This window comes from Microcaecilia unicolor, chromosome 3, assembly GCF_901765095.1.
Source record: "Microcaecilia unicolor chromosome 3, aMicUni1.1, whole genome shotgun sequence".
Taxonomy (NCBI): Eukaryota; Metazoa; Chordata; class Amphibia; order Gymnophiona; family Siphonopidae; genus Microcaecilia; species Microcaecilia unicolor.
In genome coordinates, this window is record NC_044033.1 from 183,998,474 (window position 1) to 184,020,347 (window position 21,874).

At 42.8% G+C, this 21,874-nt stretch overlaps 1 protein-coding gene across 4 annotated transcripts in view; it reads right to left on the bottom strand.

Annotated features, from left to right (window-relative positions):
• Positions 1 to 470: 470 nt before the first annotated feature.
• The window catches only part of PAN2 (poly(A) specific ribonuclease subunit PAN2), a 142,315-nt gene continuing 120,911 nt past the window's right edge, over positions 471 to 21,874 (bottom strand). For 2 of the 4 annotated variants that reach the window (XM_030196730.1, XM_030196731.1), the window contains exons 20-27: positions 15,770 to 15,829; positions 15,183 to 15,273; positions 14,593 to 14,750; positions 9,620 to 9,763; positions 9,346 to 9,525; positions 9,033 to 9,126; positions 6,429 to 6,626; positions 473 to 555 (exon numbers count right to left, since the gene is read on the bottom strand). In XM_030196730.1, coding sequence (XP_030052590.1) covers positions 521 to 555; positions 6,429 to 6,626; positions 9,033 to 9,126; positions 9,346 to 9,525; positions 9,620 to 9,763; positions 14,593 to 14,750; positions 15,183 to 15,273; positions 15,770 to 15,829 — 960 coding nt within the window. In that variant the 3' untranslated portion in view covers positions 473 to 520. The other 2 variants (XM_030196732.1, XM_030196733.1) reach the window with 2 other exon arrangements.

The following is a 21,874-nucleotide window of genomic DNA, read 5'->3' on the forward strand; positions in this document are numbered from 1 at the left end:
GGGAATGGAGAGCGGACTGCCAACAGCATGTATTTTAAACGAGATAGATTGCGTGAAAAATAGGTACCAACAGAAGTACGTTTGGGGGAGCAGCCACTCTCCTGGCGACCCACCTAGCTATGCCTCTGCCTAGGTGCACACCCCTAGTTCACCTACTGGCAGGGTCAGCCCTGCATGTATCTCCAACTGGAGCATGGTGAAAAACTTGTCTATGCCATGGTACACAAGCAATGTTAAACATACTGCAACATCATATCTTTGATGTACTGGTATGTCCATGCAGCATATTTTAATAAGCACATATACATTGTATTCCATGTAAGCAACCTTAAAGCTTTCTTCTGTGATGGGGAAACAAGCTTGTGCTAACACAATTCTTAAAAATGAACAGTCTGTTTATTTAAAAACATCTTTCCCATTATGTTCACAGAACATTCAGATATTAGAGCTAGGAAGAAAACTCTATTTTAGTTTAAAAATCATTTCATTTGGTACACCTTAAAAATTCAAATTATTCCTGCTAGAGGCCCATCACAGCTGAAAACACAGGGGCATCTGTGGAGAGAGAAAAACACAGTCAGAACCAGCTAAGCACTAATTAAAGCGCAAAAACAGAGCTCAACCAGCTGTGGCAGTTAAAATATGTAATTATAAGAACCAAAGTTCTCTTAGTCCCAGGCAGTGCATTTTTTTCTAGTGAAAAAGGTGGTGGTACTCAAACACCAAGCCACCCTTCAGGAGAAATCACTGAGGGACCCACCCCACAACAGCCAGGCCCCCTGCAACTAGTCACAGAGGGGTCTTTTACGTAGGCATGCTGGCGTTTTTAGTACATGTTAGAAATAGGCACAAGCTAAACGCTAAAGACACCAATGTATTCCTATGGGCGTCTTTAGCATTTAGCACACGCTTATTTTTAACGTGCGCTAAAAAGGCCAGCACGCCTACATTAAAGACCCCCAGAATCTATGACAAGGCAGAACTGGTGTGTAGAGCCTGAGTTCTTTCATTAAAACCTGGGGACCATGGGTCAATTTTAGCAGATAATGGAAAAGGTGCCGGTACTCAGTACCCCCTCAAAAAAAGCCCTGGTCCCAGGTACATTCTGAAGGAGCGACTCTTGAAAATATTCTTCTTATGATAGCATAGGCTAGGTCTAGGTAACTAAAATCAAATCAGATCTCCCCTTTCCAGGGTTCAGTGTGGTTTACAACATATAATTCATTGAACAATTAAAAACCATCACATATCACTCTTCGGAAACAAAAAAAGTTTTTATCTGCTTTCTAAAACTAAGATAATTGTTATCCAACCTAATAAAAAAGGATAATGAATTGCATAAGGAACAGTGCTTTTTTTGCGCCGGTACGCACTGGTACGACGTACTGGCACCTCCCCCCCTCCCCCCCCCCCCCCAGCACCCTTCCTCTCACTCCCCTACTTACTACGTCAGACTCAGCAGCGCGAACAGTGCAGGCAGCGATTGAGAGAGGCTGGCAGCATCGGAGCTTCCCTCTGCGAGTCCCACCTACGTTGTTTCAACTTCCTGTTTCCACATAGGCGGGACTCACAGAGGGAAGCTCTGACACTGCCAGCCTCTCAATTGTTGCACTGTTCGCGCTGCTGAATCCGAAGCTGGCAGGCAGGCAGTGGAGAAGGAGGACGGGCTGGGAGGATAGGCTAGGGGAAGAAGAATCACTGGAGAGGGGAGGGCAGGGGAGAGAGAGAATTGCTGGACATCGATGGGAGGGGAGGGCAGGGAAGAGAGAATTGCTGGACATCGATAGGAGGGGAGGGCAAGGAAGAGAGAATTGCTGGACATCGATGGGAGGGCAGGGACGAGAGAATTGCTGGACATCGATGGGAGGGAAGGGCAGGGAAGAAAATTACTGGACATCGAGGGGAGGGCAGGGAAGAAAGAATTGCTGGACATCGAGGGGAGGGGAAAGGGAAATGGGACTTGATATACTGCCTTTCTGAGGTTTTCGCAACTACATTCAAAGCGGTTTACATATATTCAGGTACTTATTTTGTACCAGGGGCAATGGAGGGTTAAGTGATTTGCCCAGAGTCACAAGGAGCTGCAGTGAGGGCAGGAAAGAGAGAACCGCTGGACATGGATGGCAGGGGAGGATAGGGGGCAGGGAAGAGAGACTTGCTGGACATGGAGGGCAGGGGAGGATAGGGGGCAGAGAAGAATCGCTGGACATGGATGGCAGGAGAGGATAGGGGGCAGAGAAGAATCGCTGGACATGGAGGAGAGGTCAGGGAAGAGATTCACTGGACATGGGAGGGGAGGGGACAGAGGAGAATCGCTGGACATAGAGGGGAGGGAAGAGAGGAAGGAGATGCACATGGATGGGAGGGCAGGGAAGCGAGGAGAAATGCTGGAAATGGATGGAGAGGAGAGCAGGAGATAGAGGAGAATTGCTGGACATGGATGGATGGATTGGCGGAGAGGAGAAATGCTGGACTTGGATGGAGGAGAGGAGAGAGAGAATTATTACTTTATATGGATACAGGGGAGGGAAGAGGAGAAATGATGGACATGGATGGAGGGAAGGAGAGAGAAAAAGTGCTGGACATGGATGGAGATGAGGGAAAGGGAAGAGAGGAGAAAAACTGCACATGGATGGAGAAAATAGGCAAAAGCTGGATCCACGTTATACCTCCTCCAGTCAATTCCATGGAGGAGGACCCAGCTTTTACTTATGGTTGTATGGCAAGAAATGAAGAAGAAAGGAGAAAAGTAAAGAAATAAATGGAAAGGAAGCCTTGGAAACAGAGTTAAGGGAACAGATAGAGAGCAGCAGAATCAGAGACTGGGACCAATATGGATAGAAAAACAAAGTCAACAGACAACAAAGGTAGAAAAAATCATTTTATTTTCATTTTAGTGTTTGGAATATGTCCCCAATTTGAGAATTAACATCTGTTGTCTTATTTTGCACTGGGTATACTGGAGCTATAACAGCTTACAAAAATTATTTATAATGAAAAAAATCACGTTATTTTTTTCTCCTATACTAGTATAATATTTTCAATGATGTCTGTTTATATGCGCCATGGCTGGTATAAGGGGTGTGTCTAATGTGGGTGTGGTATCATAGGGGTGGAGCATATGTGGTGACCCTGCCCATAATGAGTACCGGCACCTTTTTTTCTACAAAAAAAGCACTGATAAGGAAACTCCTAAAACAGAAAATATAGAATTAAATATCTTATGAAACCAAACTCTCTTATCAAAAGGCAATTGATCAAATCAACCAATAAGTAATGATACAATATTGATCAGCAATTCAGGTGTAGAACCATGTAAAATTTGAAAAAAAACAAACAAGCAGCTTTAAACTTAATTCTTTCAGCTATAGGAAGTCAGTGTAATTTGATAAGCATAACAAAACACTACTTTATCTATTCAGTTTAAAAATCAGTCACACTGCTGTGTTCTATATTGGTTGCAATTTGCCCTGGTATTTTTTCATAATACAAAAAAATAAAACATTACAATAAATGTGGCAGGATTAACATTTCGACCAGCAATGCAAAAGCTTGCCAATTAAATAATTGTCTAATCATAACTGCCTCATTTAAAACAATTTTTTTTCCATAACTGATTAATATGGGAAGAAAAAGATAATGAGGAATCAAGTAACACCCCTAACACTCTAGCTTCAGATTCTACGACAAAAATCTTGTCATAAACAATGTTATCAAAGAAGGGGTATCAACACCCTGATTCTTAAACCACAAAATCTTTGTTTTTTGAGCATTTAAGTTTAATCTGTTTGTCAAGGCCCAATTCTAAACTGGATTCATCCCAGCTGTCAAAGAATCAAATCTTGTAACAAAAGCATACAATCATCAGCATAAGATAATATAAGTTCACCCAGTCCCAATTGTATGCTACCAAGGGGAGACATAAAAAGGTTGAACAAGATTGGAGAAAGTGGGGATTACTGAGGGACCCTGCATCCTGGAAAGCAATAGTTTGAGTTGTTTTGTTTTACAGAGAAACTCCTATTAGATAGGAATTCCCTGAACCATTTAAATACAGCTCCTACAATTCATATCTGGTTTAACCGTTCCAGCAACAATATATGATCTACCACATCAAATGCAGCTGATATAGCGAACTGAAGCAGTATTATCTAATGACCATTACATAAATGCTATTTAACATGTAGTTAGAACAAGCAAAAGAGTCTCTGAAGTTCTAAAGCCAAATTGTGACTAATGCAAGATAGAAAAATCTTCCAAAGAACAAGAAAATTGCCTGTTAACATAGATTTCCAACATCTTGGTGAAAAGAGGTATACTTGCTACTGGGCGATAATTTGCCGCCACTGATTTATCTAACACTGATCCCTTCAACAAAGATGTAAGAACAATTTTACCCATATGTAATGGGAGAGAACCTGACTCTTAACAACTCATTCATGTCTAAGCAACAACCATTGAACCACATCAGATGGAATAGACAAAAAAAAGGGATTCAGGGCAATTATCAAGAGAACAGTGAGAATGTGAACACTTCAATACTATCATCCAATGACAAAGGTTGAAATGAATTCCACCCTTGATCCACCTAAATACCCTGGTCAAGACATGGCCAGAAATTTTCACCAAGAGAGCAGATAGAAGTTGTTAAATTTGACTTGAGTAGATAAATTTGACTTGAGTAGATCAAACCGAATTTGAGCAACCTTATTAGCAAAATAATCAGCTAGTTCTTGAGAAGGGCACACATGCTGAGAATTATCAGCAGCAGGGGTAGATGTTAAATCTTTTACCAAGAAAAACAACTTTTTACTGTCAAGGATACCCCTACCCACCAAACCATTGTAATAGTTCCATTTAGCTTCAGCCACTTTAAATTTATAATGCTTAAAAGCAAGTTTCCAATTAGATTTATCAGCAGCGGCTTTACTTTTTCTCCATTGTTTTGTTTTTCAAGACAGGCTGAACTTGGATAATTCATCAGAAAACCAGGGAGCCTTTCTAACTACTTTAACTTTTTTAATAGTGACGGGATTGATTTTGTCCATAACAGAAGTTACAGTAGTATCCCAAAAGGATTTCAATGACTCCTGATTAGAAGACCAAGAGGGCAGAGAGACCAAAAGCTGGAATCATTAACACTTCCTCTACTAGGCACTAGTTTGAAAGATTTATCTTTAAATGAACTAGATAAACATATAACAATAGTAAAATCTAATTGAAAATGGTCAGACCATTGTACAGGTCTCCACCTGAATAAACTTATCATACTAGAAATTTAAATCATAGCATTCAAAAATGATTTAAATTACCGACATCAGCCTCATTCTCAATTCAGATTTAAATCTCCCAAAATAACTATTATGTAAAATTGAGATACAGTAAATATGATCATTTCCAATAATATAGACTCAGCCTTAATCCATGATCCCGGAGGATGGTATAAAAGAAGCAAGCCAATCGGGCCAGATCCACTTAAATTTACACAACATAAATTCCAATTCAGGAAACACACTTGAACTCACAAATGAAGTAAAAAAAAAAAACTTTAAAAAATTAAGGCGTCTTCTCTCTCTCTCATCCTGTCTTGGAGAGTGAAGTAAATCATAACCAGGAGAATGAATATAAATGAGGTAGTAAGTACCAGGCTATCTGAAAGTAAAACAGTTCCTATTCTATTTATGGAAAGGCAACCATGACAATAGTGGAAAGGGCCCTGGAACCTTAACCTACTTACATTGGGGGATGTGGAAATCAGAAAATATAATGAGCTGGACTGTTCCACACACCTCCAGAAAGTCAGATGCTGCTTCTAATATAAGACTAGAATAACACACGCTATAGAAAGCACAAGTGCGACATACTCTCCTAAACTACTGGATTAAAAAAAAAAAAAAAGACTGCCCTAGTCTGTAAAAGATCTACATTGTCCTTGCGGAAACTGCTCTAAGGTTAATACGCTGCATACTACCACAGACCTGTAATAAAATCTGAGTCTATTCCAATCCTCAAATAAAAACTACAGACTGTCATTGTTTTTTTCTTTGTACTTCTTTTTTTGATTAGTTAACTTATAGTCCTGGCCAATAAATAATGTATGCATTGTCATGCCAATAAAGTTTCTTTGAATTGAAATAATGTTCTTTTACAGCTTGCTCCCTTAACCACCTCCCTTAATACTCTTCCCACTCAAAAATGGGTGTTTGCTGATTCCTGTCAATCACTAGCCAATCTATTTTCTGAACATGTAAAAGGTCTTCTGCCTGGTGCAGAGCAGGTGCTGTATGATCTAGCGTTTGTTGGCCAAGGTTTGAAGAAGCTTCACTATTCATCTAGCTTTCATCCAACACCAAGGAAGCAACATGAGATTCACCCACACTAATAAGACACAAAGAAAGGCGGCACCCACTAGGGGTCACCAAGGTTACTCTTTGGGCTGCTCTGGGTGTCAGGCTCTGGAACCTTCCAATCCATCTTCCTGCCCTTCTCATAAAGGCCTTTTAGCACCTTGTGGAAAGCATCGGGATCAGTGCCATTCTTGCTCAGCTGCAGGTATTTTCTGTACAGCTGCAGAGCTGTGCGGGCATCCTCAATGCTGTCATGCATCTCTCCCTGGATCTTCAGGTCTGGAAATAAGGGAGAAAAGGAGGTTCCTCGGTTTCAGTCATGCTTGCTTTCATCTTAAATACACAGCAAGTGTGGAGCTGAGCTGTGGTGACTTGTGTTATTCCTATATTCCAGAACTACAACCAACTCCAGAACTACAACCAAATACACTCTCGTACTGGGGTGCACTGTCTCACCCATAGTGATAATCGCTATACAATTAGCATCACTAGTAGTTAGTGGCTTTTGTAAGTACGCTTAACATTCATTGTCCCTGCCTATGTGTCTCTGCAGCGGTTACTGCTCTTCTTGGCATACTACTGGGACATGCTATGAGGACGCAAATTACTCTAACTGAAGCTGAATAACAGAAATAATATAAAAATCTGGCAATTAAACAGATAAAGGTGGCATATTAAAAAAAACAAAAACCCAGATGCAAGAAGTACAGCCTCCACACAACAAACAGTGAATATATATTAGAAGTCATTTCATCTAGCAGGTATGTACAGTGGGGGAAATAAGTATTTGATCCCTTGCTGATTTTGTAAGTTTGCCCACTGACAAAGACATGAGCAGCCCATAATTGAAGGGTAGGTTATTGGTAACAGTGAGAGATAGCACATCACAAATTAAATCCGGAAAATCACATTGTGGAAAGTATATGAATTTATTTGCATTCTGCAGAGGGAAATAAGTATTTAATCCCTCTGGCAAACAAGACCTAATACTTGGTGGCAAAACCCTTGTTGGCAAGCACAGCGGTCAGACGTCTTCTGTAGTTGATGATGAGGTTTGCACACATGTCAGGAGGAATTTTGGTCCACTCCTCTTTGCAGATCATCTCTAAATCATTAAGAGTTCTGGCCTGTCGCTTGGCAACTCGCAGCTTCAGCTCCCTCCATAAGTTTTCAATGGGATTAAGGTCTGGTGACTGGCTAGGCCACTCCATGACCCTAATGTGCTTCTTCCTGAGCCACTCCTTTGTTGCCTTGGCTGTATGTTTTGGGTCATTGTCGTGCTGGAAGACCCAGCCACGACCCAGTTTTAAGGCCCTGGTGGAGGGAAGGAGGTTGTCACTCAGAATTGTACGGTACATGGCCCCATCCATTCTCCCAATGATGCGGTGAAGTAGTCCTGTGCCCTTAGCAGAGAAACACCCCCAAAACATAACATTTCCACCTCCATGCTTGACAGTGGGGACGGTGTTCTTTGGGTCATAGGCAGCATTTCTCTTCCTCCAAACACGGCGAGTTGAGTTCATGCCAAAGAGCTCAATTTTTGTCTCATCTGACCACAGCACCTTCTCCCAATCACTCTCGGCATCATCCAGGTGTTCACTGGCAAACTTCAGACGGGCCGTCACATGTGCCTTCCGGAGCAGGGGGACCTTGCGGGCACTGCAGGATTGCAATCCGTTATGTCGTAATGTGTTACCAATGGTTTTCGTGGTGACAGTGGTCCCAGCTGCCTTGAGATCATTGACAAGTTCCCCCCTTGTAGTTGTAGGCTGATTTCTAACCTTCCTCATGATCAAGGATACCCCACGAGGTGAGATTTTGCGTGGAGCCCCAGATCTTTGTCGATTGACAGTCATTTTGTACTTCTTCCATTTTCTTACTATGGCACCAACAGTTGTCTCCTTCTCGCCCAGCGTCTTACTGATGGTTTTGTAGCCCATTCCAGCCTTGTGCAGGTGTATGATCTTGTCCCTGACATCCTTAGACAGCTCCTTGCTCTTGGCCATTTTGTAGAGGTTAGAGTCTGACTGATTCACTGAGTCTGTGGACAGGTGTCTTTCATACAGGTGACCATTGCCGACAGCTGTCTGTCATGCAGGTAACGAGTTGATTTGGAGCATCTACCTGGTCTGTAGGAGCCAGATCTCTTACTGGTTGGTGGGGGATCAAATACTTATTTCCCTCTGCAGAATGCAAATTCATATACTTTCCACAATGTGATTTTCCGGATTAAATTTGTGATGTGCTATCTCTCACTGTTACCAATAACCTACCCTTCAATTATGGGCTGCTCATGTCTTTGTCAGTGGGCAAACTTACAAAATCAGCAAGGGATCAAATACTTATTTCCCCCACTGTAACTAGAAATAAAAGTTCTATATAAACCAGATTCCCAACCCTGTCCTAGGGGAGCCCCAACCAGTTGGGTTTCCAAGATGTCCACAATGAATATTCATGAGAATTGCAGGCAATGGAGGCAAAAACTTTACTGTGGATATAATGAAAACTTGGTTGGCTAGGGGTCCCCCAGGACAGACTTGCTTTCCCTTTCTTTCCTTCTTCTACAAGTAAAAAAAAAAAAAGTTTGTAGTTGTGTTTCCAACCTTCATAGCTCAATTTTTCATGCATCATTCGCATTCACATACACACATGGCCTTCAGCTTACAGTCAGAAAGCCCTTCATACCCAGGAAATACCAGGCCAGGAAGCGCAGGGAGATCATGCGTTTGCGAGGGATGTGAAACAGATGAACTGTGTCCAGCACCTGCTCTTTTGGCACCTGAAGCAAAACAAATGAGAGATCTGGAAGGCATGTTCAAATGGTGTCCTTACAAGATACGTTCTGTCCCAGCACTAAATAAAAGATAAACCGCTTTCCAATACCCCAAGCCAAAAGAGCACAAGAGAACACAACAGAACTCTGCCAGTGTCACTGTAAAAGGGATTTTGCAAATGCTCACAAGGCTAAATTAATGACATTAATACATGAGAAAGTTACCATGAGGTTAATGACCCGGAAATCCTTTTGAAGCCCATGACCTACAAACTTGACCCCAACGTCAATAAGGAAGCGCAGCTTGAGGTAGGTGGATTTCAGTGTAGTGAGGTGCTTGGAGGAGATTTTGGCATCCAGGTCACCAGGCTTTATCCCTGAATACTGGGTCAGGTAATCCACCACCTGCAGAACAACCACCAGGTGTCAATGTGGAAGCTCTTTGTTCTCATAAGTTCATTAGCGCCCAAAGACAGAATCAGAGGAGAGCAGCTTTTACCTGTTCCTGGGTTGAGATGTAGTCATCAATAAACGGGACCCCTTCGTTGGGCCCTTGTCCCCGGACACATGTAATTCTAGCCACGGACATCTGGCTAGGTTTAATGGTGGACTTTGTGCCATCACTGCGCAGTTCAGCTTCTTCCTACAGAGAAAGGTTCTGATGTTTACAACATTGGGAGGGGCAAAGTTTCTCCTACACAATGGCATGGGAAGCGCAATGTGGTGGGCCATGGCTCAAACAATAGTTTAACAGAAGTAGAACACCTCCTCAGTAGCATCCAGTACCAACACGAACAGAAAATTAAAGAAGTAGGAAGCCACTAGATCAGACTTGTTGATGAAGACCAAAATTTATTGAAAAAAAAAAAAAAAAAGACTTGGCCAAGTTTTGGCTAAAGTCTACATCAGGGGTCTAAAAACACATATACACAAATCTATATAACACAAATCACAAAAATTACAACCTTGAAAAATAAAATAAAAAATGTTCACATATCTAAATTTACCATCAGAATCTCACAGATTCTTAGAACATGATGGTCTTACAATGATAATAAGGAACTCCTAGGATTACAGAGATTTTGGTACAGACCCCACATCCACAGTAATATGTGGGAGATACGTTTGCAGGCTTTGGAGATCTAGTTTATTCAAATGTACACAGAATTGAATATTAATTATGTAGTAGACAGAACTGTTTGGATGTTAATTTGTAAGTATTTTTTGGTCTATTCCTAAGAGTTCCTTATTATCATTGTGTAAGAATCCATGAGATTTTGATGGTAAATTTATGTATCCAAACATTTTTTATCATTTTTTATTTTATGTTTCAAAGTTTTTATTGATGATGCCACAGATCAATACAGTTCTTTGATGAAATACATAACAGTTTTAACTTTGTCAATCATATGTACATTAATCCGCGGTCATTATCATCAAATTGATTTACAGTTTTCTTCCCAATTCCCCCCTCCCCCCCTTAATACTGTCTTTAACCTATTCCTTATATCAAAATAGAGTAATAAACATCAATAAACATTGGCCACTATCTGCACTTTCCAAGAATAATAACTTGTATTTACGTTGCGGTTAACCCTTCATCTAATATCTCCCTCCCTTCCATCCCCTTTCCCCCCTCCCCCCTTTATCATGAAATATTCCACCTTCACTTCATGAGCCATTCAGTTGCTTCACCCACTCATCCTTGTGTTACAGTGTTGGTTAAGGTGCTCTGCCTTATGTTGTGTTATTGAACTCTATTTGCCATTATCCTCTCCCACCTTTATGCTCTCCTATGTGGAAAATTTATTTAATATTGCACTTCTCGCTTTATGGGATATACTTTGTATATACTTGGTCCAGATGGAGATAAACTTCTTTCTTTTCTTGGAAGTGCCCTGGGCTTCCCTGGCCTCCCATAGCATCAATTCATGAAACCTATTTCTCCAATGCCAGAAGGAGGGCGGCACCTCCTGCATCCAGTGTCTAAGTATGCATTTTTTCCCCACGGCATAAGCCCTGCATATCAATTGTTCCAAATTCCTATCTGAAATCCCGTAGGCTGTCCTTCTATTTAAAAGTGCTCCTCTCCAGGATGGGAGTATTTTTTGATCAATGATGCTCTCAAGGTATTTATGCACCGCCTTCCAAAATATTTTTACTCTATCGCACCTCCAAAATGCATGCAAAAATGTATTCCGTCCTCTGTTGCATTTGGAACATTGGGCATCAGGTGTCCACCCCGCTCTCGCTGCTTGTGTTTGTGTCATGTATCCCCTGTGTATTATTCTGTATTGACTCTCCTGCAGCTCCGCCCCCCCCCACCTGTTTTGGGATATCTATGATCAGTTTCGTAAAATTTACTCCTTTCAATTCATATCCCAAGTCTTTACTCCAGGCTGCAGTGAGTGCTTCATAATTGCGAGGTGGGCAAAGCGACAGAAGCGCCTTATGTAAACTGGATATGGAAACCTGATCGTATGCATCCCCCTTTAAAAATTCCCTAAGCTTTTGACCCATTTTTGTACCCAGAGCCTCTTGATCTAAGCTATACCAATAATGGTGTAATTGTCTATAAGTGTAGTGATCCTTGTTTGTTAGGGATAACCTCTGCTGTAAATCTTGGAATGTATACAACCTTCCATCCGCATTGGTTAAGTGTTCCACTAAAGTGATTCCCATTTCTGCCCAGTTTTTAATGGTCCCTACTTCCATTCCAGGTTGAAAGTCCCCATTCCCTTGAAGAGGTAACTGATCACTGACATTTGGATTATGATTCCAAGCCATCATTAGGCTACGCCAGATCTGTCTTAAAGGTTGTAGTAAAATACTGTGCTTACATATAGACGGTAAACTAGTTGACTTAGCCTGCAGAAGAAAATTCATATGCCAAGGCCTATACAGTGCCCTCTCCCACCCAATAGGGGTATACTGATTTGTGCCTAGCACCCAGTCTCTGAGATGTCTCAGTAAGCAGGCCTGGTTATATCTTTGAATATTGGGTAATCCCAAGCCTCCTTGTGTCCAATTATCATAAAGATATTCTAAACGTAATTTGGACTTCTTCCCATCCCAAAGGAATTTCCTGCAAATCCTATTTAACTTTCGTATATCTCTTCTTAATAAGTGTATTGGTATGGCTTGTAAGATGTAGAGCCATCTAGGGAAGATGAACATTTTAAACATATTAATTCTCCCAATAAGTGATAGGGGCAGATGGCTCCACCGCTCAAGAGTGTCTTGTATCCTGTAGCAGTTTCTCTATATTCAGGTGATACAACTTTGAGGTATCCATGGACAACTGCACTCCTAAATAACGAAATGACCCATCTGCCCATCTCAATGGAACACGGCCTTGCCAACTCTCCTCGCGCTTCTCCCCACCCAGCAATGCCTCTGATTTCTCCAAATTTAACTTAAAACCTGAGAAATCCCCATATTCTACCATACATTCTAATAAAGCTGTCAATGAGGTACTTGGATTAGTCAGATGAGCTAATAGGTCGTCTGCAAATGCTGCGATCTTGAACGTTTCTGCGCCCACCGCCACTCCCTTCACATCAGGCGTCCCTTGAATATCTCTGATCAAGGGATCTAATGTTAATACGAATAGCAAAGGTGACAGTGGACAGCCTTGTTATTTTTTATTTTATCATTTTTTATTTTATATTTCAAGTTTGTAATTTTTGTTATATAGACTTGTATATGACATTTTTGCATTATTTCTGTTTTTAAACTTCTGGTGCAGGCTTTAGCCGAAACCTGGCCAAGTCGGGTCTTTTTTTCAATAAATTTTGGTCTTCATCAACAAGTCTGGTCTACTGGATCCCTACTCTTTTAACCTTATTCTGCTTGCGTTGGTACTCAAACAATTTGTCCAAGGACACATTTTTTTTAATGTATGTTTTTAGGTGGGCTAGAAATGTGAAACAAATAAAATAAAGTTTGGGGTGGGGTTGGAAATTGGTTTGTTTGGCCCCTCCAACCAAAAGAGTGTTCCACTGCCTCTGCAACAATAAAACAGAAGATGAGGCTCTACCACAGCCACACTGAACAACTGCAGGGTAAAGATGGAATGGGCTAGACTCAAACACAGTATCACACCCACATTCCTAACGCCAGTAATAAACAGCATCTCCACCAACTGCAGGCAGCTTCCTGCCCAGTAGAACCTGTCTGAGACCTCTCTCTTACAGACAAGTTAATTGGTACCTGCAGTAATTTTTGCATTTTGGGTAACTGTTCTATTAAAGACATCTTTATATTAAAAACTAGAGGTGGGCATTAAAACTTTTAATCAAAATTAATCATGGCATTAAAAAATGTAATTGTGCGAATAATAATAGTATGCACTTATGGCATCACCTTTTTCTCTCTCTCTCATCACTCACCTTCCAGCATTGACCTATCTCTTCCCCTACACCATCATCATCATATCCCCTCCTCTCACCACCATCCAGCATAGCCCCATCTCTCCCACGACCACCATCCAGCATAGCCCCATCTCTCCTCACCACCACCCCCATCTCCACCATCCAGCACAGCCACAGCAGTCTCCCTTTCCTCCCTACCCTTCTTGTTGACTCACATGACGGACTGTATGACGAGGGGACCGCAGCAACAAACAACAGAAGAGAGGCAGATTTGAGATATTGCCTTGTGCTCGCCAACTCTGGCTCTGTCAGTCCCATAAACAGGAAGTGGTATCAGAGCTTAGATGCCACTTCCTGTTTCTGGGACCAGCACAGTCAGCAGCAGCACGCACAAAGCAATGTCCCTGCATCTGTCTGCATTCTGTTATTTATTGTTGCCATCTTCCCACCGTGCAGACCAGAAGCAGCAGCAGCAGCCCAGCCATATGACTTAACAAGGAGGAAAGGGAGACAGATGTGACCATGAAGGATGATGCTAATGAGTGGGAGAGATGGGGCCATGCTGCATTGTTGGGAGGGGGGGGGGGGGGGCTGGGAAGAGAGACAGGTGATGCAGCGATTAACACGTTAACATTTTAATGCATTAAGGGGTCCCTTTGCAAAGGCTCGCTAGCATTTTTAGCACATCCATTAAATATGTGTGAAACGCTAAAGACGCCCATATATTTCTATGGGCATCTCTAGTGTTTAGCACGTGCTAATCATTAGCACACCTTTGTAAAAGACCCCCTAAATGCCCACCTCTATTAAAAATAAATGTTTAGTCCTACAAATTCAGTTTGAAAACCACAGAATCTCATTATTTAGAAGCTCTTACAATCCCAGCTCCTTACTACCTTAACATACCCTAAACTTGCACTTATCAAAACTTTGTGGCCAGGACCCCTTTGTAGCGGCCACAGATATCACACAACCCTTGGATAGATAGTCCATTTACATTTCTCGTATTTATAGCCTGCCCAGGTCATGACTCCATTTATGGTTACAACTCTGTTTGGGAAGCCCTGTCTTCCCAACAGGTGCATCGTGCAACCCATACCTGGTTCAACGTGACAAACTCAGCATCTAGCCCCACCAGTTCTCCGGCCTGAGGCATCTCATTCAGTAGCAATGGGATAAAAGTGGCATGGCACTTCCGCTGCTTCCTGGCCAGGGACGCCTCTGCTAGTAGCACGCTGGCTTCAATTGGGTTCTTAACTGGAAACCAGAGTGTGAGAAAGAAACACAGCATGCTGCAACAAGCAAGCACTTCTATTAAGCAATCAGCAAAGTGCCCCTGCTGCTTCATACAGCAATTTTCTTAATGCAGAATCTGTGCTGAAACAGGACCACAGCCTCTGAGGAAGACAGCTGAGAGGTGGTGCCTAGAGATCTAAAAAAGCTGTATCTTCTACCACAAGTCGATGCTGCAGAACCTGGACAAAATACTAGAGAAGATGTAAATGAATAGTGAAGGACGCAAGGGAAGGAGGAGGAAGAAGATAGGACAGACCTGCCAAGAGCCATATGGGAAAAAGGAGGAAAGGTTGTGCATGGGAGAATTTAAAAACATACATCTGAGCTAGTCACTGAGCTGAGCCAAACTGTAGATTATAGGCTGCATACAGCATCACTCCCTTCCATACTCACTAGTTAGGTTATACTTGGAGTTGAGATGTCTCTTGGCATAGTAAAGGATAGCAGGAACTTTCCAGCTCATGTCGAACTGTACTGCCTCACACTGCAAAAGATAAAACCATCAAACAATCTGAAAACACCAGAGGGTGTTGCTAAGCAGATTGCTTGATTGTATGAAGGAGGGACAACAGCTGAACAGATTTATTGTGGGCTGTGGGTTAAAAAAAAAGAACTTTCCTCTTGGCACTTCTTAAAATAATTTTTTTAAAATCCCATTAGGTGATGTCCCAGGTGGACAGAGTATCTCCTGGTGCTAGATCCCCTATAAAGGTGACTATCACCAAACCTCTGTCTCCCCCCCCCCCCCCCCCCCCCCCCCCCCGCCAGTCTCCTACCACCCAAAACATCAAAGGCCATTTAAGGAAAGTCAGTTGTGCATGTGGCTTCAGAGGGCAACTAGCTAAAGGGATAACAGCTAGCCAAGATGACAGGTTTACTGTGCGCAGTGATATTTCTTTAGTCTGCTGGTAGGGCTCTTATTGTGTGAGTTAGCAAGGGGCAGAGAAGATCGCTGATTTTTAGCGGTGTGAGTTTCTTACCTTATCCACAGGCTCAATGAGGAAATCATTGAACAGGTACCATTGTGAATGAGTGACTCCCTGGTACAGGAAAGAAGAGAAAACAGAGAATGAGCTTTTACATTAAGACAGGGCTTTCCAACCATGTCCAGTGGAGCCCACAGCCAATTGAGTTTTCAGGATATCCACAATGAATATGCATAAAATTAATTTGAATAAATTAGATATCCAAAGCATGCAAGTGTATCTCCCACATATTAGTGTAGATAAGAAATTCAGTGGTCTGTACAAAAATCTCTGTAACAATATATTAATATATGCACTTTTATGTAACCTATGTTCAAATAGTGACTCTCTCCTGACAGAATTATTTCAATGCCCTATACAACGGTTTCCCTATCAAATAATCCAAAATTCAACACCTAAGATTTGTTTTAAGGCTTGTAGACAGGATCACGTTTCATTAATTTTGGTTGCTTTACACTGGCTTCCCATTGCCTTTAGAATTAAGTGCAAGTTGCTCTTTTGGCTGGTTACAAGATTGCAAACAGAGAGTAAGGTTAAATGGTCAGTGTGCTGCTGTGGCTAAGAAAGCAAATAGAACATCAGGTATTATTAGGAAAGGAATGGAAAACAAAAATGAGGATGTCATAATGCCTTTGTATCAGTCCGTGGTGCGACTGCATCTCGAATATTGTGTTCAATTCTGGTCGCCACATCTCAAAAAAGATATAGTGGAATTAGAAAAGGTACAGAGAAGGGCGATTAAAATGATAAACGGGTTGGGACGACTTCCCTATGAGGAAAAGCTGAAGCGGCTAGGGCTCTTCAGCTTGGAGAACAGACGGCTGAGGGGAGATATGATAGAGGTCTATAAAATGAGTGGAGTGGAACGGGTAGACGTAAATCGTTTGTTTAGTCTTCCAAAAATACTACGATTAGGGGGCATGCGATGAAGCTACAAAGTAGTAAATTTAATATGAAATGGAAGAAATGTTTCTTCACTCAACGTGAAATTAAACTCTGGAATTCGTTACCAGAGAATGTGATAAAGGCGGTTAGCTTAGTGGGGTTTAAAAAGGGTCCGGACGGCTTCCTAAAGGAATAGTCCATAGACCATTATTAAATTGAGTTGGGGAAAATCCACTGCTTATTTCTGGGAGCAGCATAAAATGTATTGACCTTTTTTGGGATCTTGCCAGATATTGGTGACCTGGATTGGCCACTGTTGGAAACAGGAAGCTAGGCTTGATGGACCTTTGGTCTGTCCCAGTGTGGCAATACTTATGTACTAAGATACGTTCCTCCTCATGTTAGGATTCACCTGGCGATTACTTGTACTTGCTGTATGCCTTTTTCATGTCTGGCTGCTACCTCGTGAGATGCCTTGCCTCTTCATCCGAGTAACAGCTTCTCAAATTCAAAATGGGGCTTAATGCATTTTTTTTCAATTTGAGTCTTTGATAGTGGGCATGGGTTGGCTAGCACAGTGATATGAGTGGTTGTCTTTCCTCTTTTCCCTACTCACTCTGTTTTCCTTTTCATTCCCTCCTTGGTTTATGGTAAACTTAAGAAAACTTGAGTTTTCTTTTCTTCTTTTAGCTTGATGATTTCAGTTTTGTTTGTGAACTGTTTTGAGGATGATTTTGAAAGGCAGTATAGCTAGTTTTTATTTATTTTACTGTAAATAATCCTTCACCTGGTTATCACTAGGAATTACCACATATTCACTGACTGTTCTCTTCTAGGGATGTAGCAAAAGCAGTTATCAGGAGAACATAATGGGAACAACCAAATATAAAACACTGATGATCCAAGACTTTTCAATATAAAAACTTTAATTGTTAAATACCTTATGATGTAGAATGGTTAAGGACTCGACATGGGCCATGTTTTGGCAGAATTGCCTTTGTCAGGTGTCCAATTATCAACCAATGAAGTTGATACAGCCAAAAAAAGACAGCTACGAAAGCAATATTCTGCTATATGACAACAAACGTTTCTCCAAGTAATGACTCTCTGCAGCAGCTGTGGAAGTGATCCTCCAGGAGGCTATCTTTCAGTGCTGCAGTTGCTTTATAGCTGCCTTTTTTGACTGTATCACCTTCACTGGTTGATGACTGGACTCCTGATAAAGGCAACTGTACCAAACCACAGCTTGTGTTGAGTCCGTACCTTTCAACCTTTGTACATCATAAGGTGTTTAACAATTAAAAGTTTTTATTTTGGAAAACCTTGGATCATCAGTGTTTTATATTTGGTTGTTCCCATTGTGTTCTTCTGCCACTTTTTGTATTGTGTAGGAATCATATGATTTTCTCCTTTTTGTGGACAGTTATCATCATGATCATCAGTTAATGTATCACTTTATTCACATAAAAATTCATGTTACCAATTAAACATTAATCACAACTTGCCATTGTATTTTAGCAATTATAGTTAACAAAATACTTACAATTTCAGCTTAACACTGTAACCTGCTCATTCTATAACATGGAGCCTATGTTTACATGCTGATTGCATGTCTAAATTTACAGCATACTAGCACTTATGCATGGAAATGGCAGCTGAGTGCTCAGTACTACTCTATAAACATGTGCATCTCGCTTAGTGCATATATAGGGTGTTAACAGGGAAGGAGTGCGAGTGGCACGAACATTACACACATAACTTATAGAATACTGTAAATTATGCGCCAAACTGCCACATACAGCCACACCCACTTACACCTGCTATTGACATGTTCTCACAAGTGGGTAGACACCAATCTACGTCACCCAGTCCAGCATTTATGCCAAAGTAAAAAAAAGTAGAGCTCTGTGAAGCGTGAGCAGCACTCTACCGCACATGCGCAAGTGCCTTCCCGTCTGTTGTGTGAACACGGTCTCCTCAGTTCAATATTAAAGTAAAATAAAAATAACCAAGGAGACAACTCCAAGGGGAGGTGAGTGGGACTGTAAGAATATGAAGCCTACTGTCCTTGGAGAATACCCGCTACAGGTAAGTATCTTCGCTTTCTCCAAGGACAAGCAGGCTTATATATTCTCACAAGTGGGGAATCCCTACCATCCAGACTCACCCAAAACAACAAACATTGGCTAATTGGGCCTCGCAACGGCGAGAACACAACACAGATTAACCTGAAACTATATACAACTGAGAGTGCAGCCTGGAACAGAATAAAATGGGCCTAGGAGGGTGGAGTTCGATTCTAGACCCCAAACAGATTCTGCAACACTGACTGCCCAAACCAACTGTCACATCGGGTATCCTGCTCAAGGCAGTAGCTAGATGTGAATATGTGGACTGAAGACCACGTCATAGCCTTGCAAATTTCTTCAATAGAGGCTGACCTTAAGTGGGATACCAACGCAATCATGGCTCTGACATTATGAGCCATGACATGACCCTCTAGGGCCAGTCCAGCCTGGACATAAGTGAAGAAAATGCAATCCACCAGCCAAACTGAAATCATGTGTTTCCCGATGGCGACCCCCATTCTGCTGAGATCAAAAGAAACAAAAAGCTGGGCAGACTATCTGTGGGGCCTTGTCCGTTCCATGTAGTAGGCCAATGCTCTCTTGCAATCCAAAGTGTGCAAGTTGCTTTCACCATGGGCATGAGGTTGGGGAAAGAATGTTGGCAAGACAAACGACTGGTTCAGATGGAACTCTGACACCACCTTCAGCAAGAACTTTGGGTGCGTGTGGATGTGGAGGACTACTCTGCTATGATGAAACTTAGTATAAGGTGCATCCACTACTAAGGCCTGAAGCTCACTGACCCTACGAGCTGAACAGCCGCTAAGAAAACAACCTTCCAGGTTAAGTACTTCTAATGGCAGGAATTCAGTGGCTCAAAGGGAGCTTTCATCAGCTGGGTGAGAATGATGCTGAGATCCCATGACACTGGTGGAGGTTTGACAGAGGGCTTTGACAAAAGCAAACCTGTTGTAAAGTGAAGGCTTACCCTCTACATATTCATGATAAGCACTAATTGCACTGAGGTGAACCCTTACTGAGTTGGTCTTGAGACCAGACTTTGACAAAGTGTAGAAGGTATTCAAGCAGGGTCTGTGTAGGGCAAGTAATGGGATCTAGGGCCTTGCTTTCACACCAGACGGCAAACCTCCTCCATTTAAAAGAGTAGCACCTTTTAGTGGAATCTTTTCTGGAAGCCAGCAAGAACCAGGAGACACCCTGTTTGAATTAGAATAATTTGGTAAGGCAGCCGATCTCTGAAAGCTTTTAGAGCGTTCCAGATCGCTCAAAGCTCCAGGAGGTTGATCTGAAGATTTGTTTCCTGGATAGATCAAGCACCTTCAGTGTGAAGCCCATCTACACGAGCCCCCCAACCCAGGAGAGATGCATCATCATCAGCACTTTCTGTGGCTGAGGAATTTGGAATGGCAGTCCCAGAGTCAAACTGGATTGAATGGTCCACCAATGTAGAGAGTGTACAAGCTCTGGGGACACCTGAATGACATCTCCCTGTGGCTTGATACCACTGAGAAGCCAGGGTCCATTGAGCTGATCTCATATGAAGACGTGCCAAGGGCATAACATACACTGTGGAAGCCATGTAGCCCAATAATCTCAACATATGCTGAACTATGACCTGCTGAGAGGCACAAACCCTGGATGCCAATGAGACAAGATTGTCCGCTTGTATCTCCCGAAGGTAGGCTCGAACCATCTGCATGTCGAGAAGGGCTCCTATGAACTCCAATCGCTGAACAGGGTGGATGTGGGACTTGAGGTAGTTTAAAACAAACCCTAGTAGCTCTAGCACCCAAATAGTTATCCGCATGGACTCCTGAGCACCGTCCTCTGAGGTGCTCTTTGCCAGGCTTCGTAATGATGATGCGACTACTGCTAGACACTCGGTGAAGACCCTGGGAGCCGACGCGAGGCCAAAAGGCAGCACGCGATACTGAAAGTGATGTGTTCCCAGCAGAAATCGAAGATACTTCTGGTAGGCTGGAAGTATCAGGATGTGAGTATATGTATCCTTTAAGTCCAGAGAGCATAGCCAATCATCTTTCTGAAGCACTGGGAGAAGGGTGCCCACGGAAACCATCCTGAACTTTTCTCAGACTAAAAATCTGTTCAGGGCTCTGAGGTCTAGGATGGGACGCATCCCCCCTGTCCTTTTCTGCACAACAGGGACCGACAGAGGGGAACACCCAGTTCCTGACAAGGATGTCTTTGAGTACCTAGTAGAGAGGTGCCGTTACAGCCTCCTTAGGAGGAGATGTGTAGTCCAGGACCTCAAGCATCTTGGCCCTGGGCTCATCCTCCACCTTTAAAAGAAATGGAACAGCCTCAGCCATTTCCCTGACAAAAGATGTAAAAGAAAGGCTGTTTGGTGGAGAATGTCTCCTTTCATTTGGTGGGGAGGGCTCAGAGAGGATCCCATAAGACTCATCTGAGGAAAAGTATCTGGGATCTTCCTCTGATTCCCATGAGCAATCCTCCTCGGGATGTCTGAGACCGAACCTGCCTCGATGCCAAGGAGCCATGTCCTCGAGAGTGGCATTGAGAAACGAGCTCCTGCCTCAACTCTGGCGAAGCTTCCTCCACTGATGTCGAGGGGGTACTGGCTTGGGTGGCAGTTGATACCGGAGCCGCAAGCAGCACCGGCATCGGAGGCTGCACTGCAGGCTGAGGATCAGGCAGGGCCGCAGCAGAAGCTATGGCAGGCAAAAGCACCACTGATACCAAATCACTGCATAAGGCCATCCAGTATCTCAGAGAGAAAGGCCCGGATGTGCTCATTGAGGGAAGACACCAGGAAAAGCTGGGGTGCCGGTTGCAGAACTGCTGGAATCGATATGGGAGCAGGAACTCAGCTGCTTGGAGACAGTCGCATCAGCACCTCCTCTATGGAGGGAGAGTGGTCTTCCTGGCGCCGATGCTTCTCGGCGACGAATCCTTCGATGCCCCAGAACTCTCGGCACCATGTATTGAGGAAGACCAATGCTTCTTGGCCTTTGCCCAAAGCACGTCCTCCAGGCTCCTTGGTGCCAACAAGGACGATGTTGAATCCTCACATCGCCTCGGGGTCGGGTCCAACGATGGAAGGTCCTGGTGGCCTGCACAGCAGGAGGCCTCAAGACAGATGGAG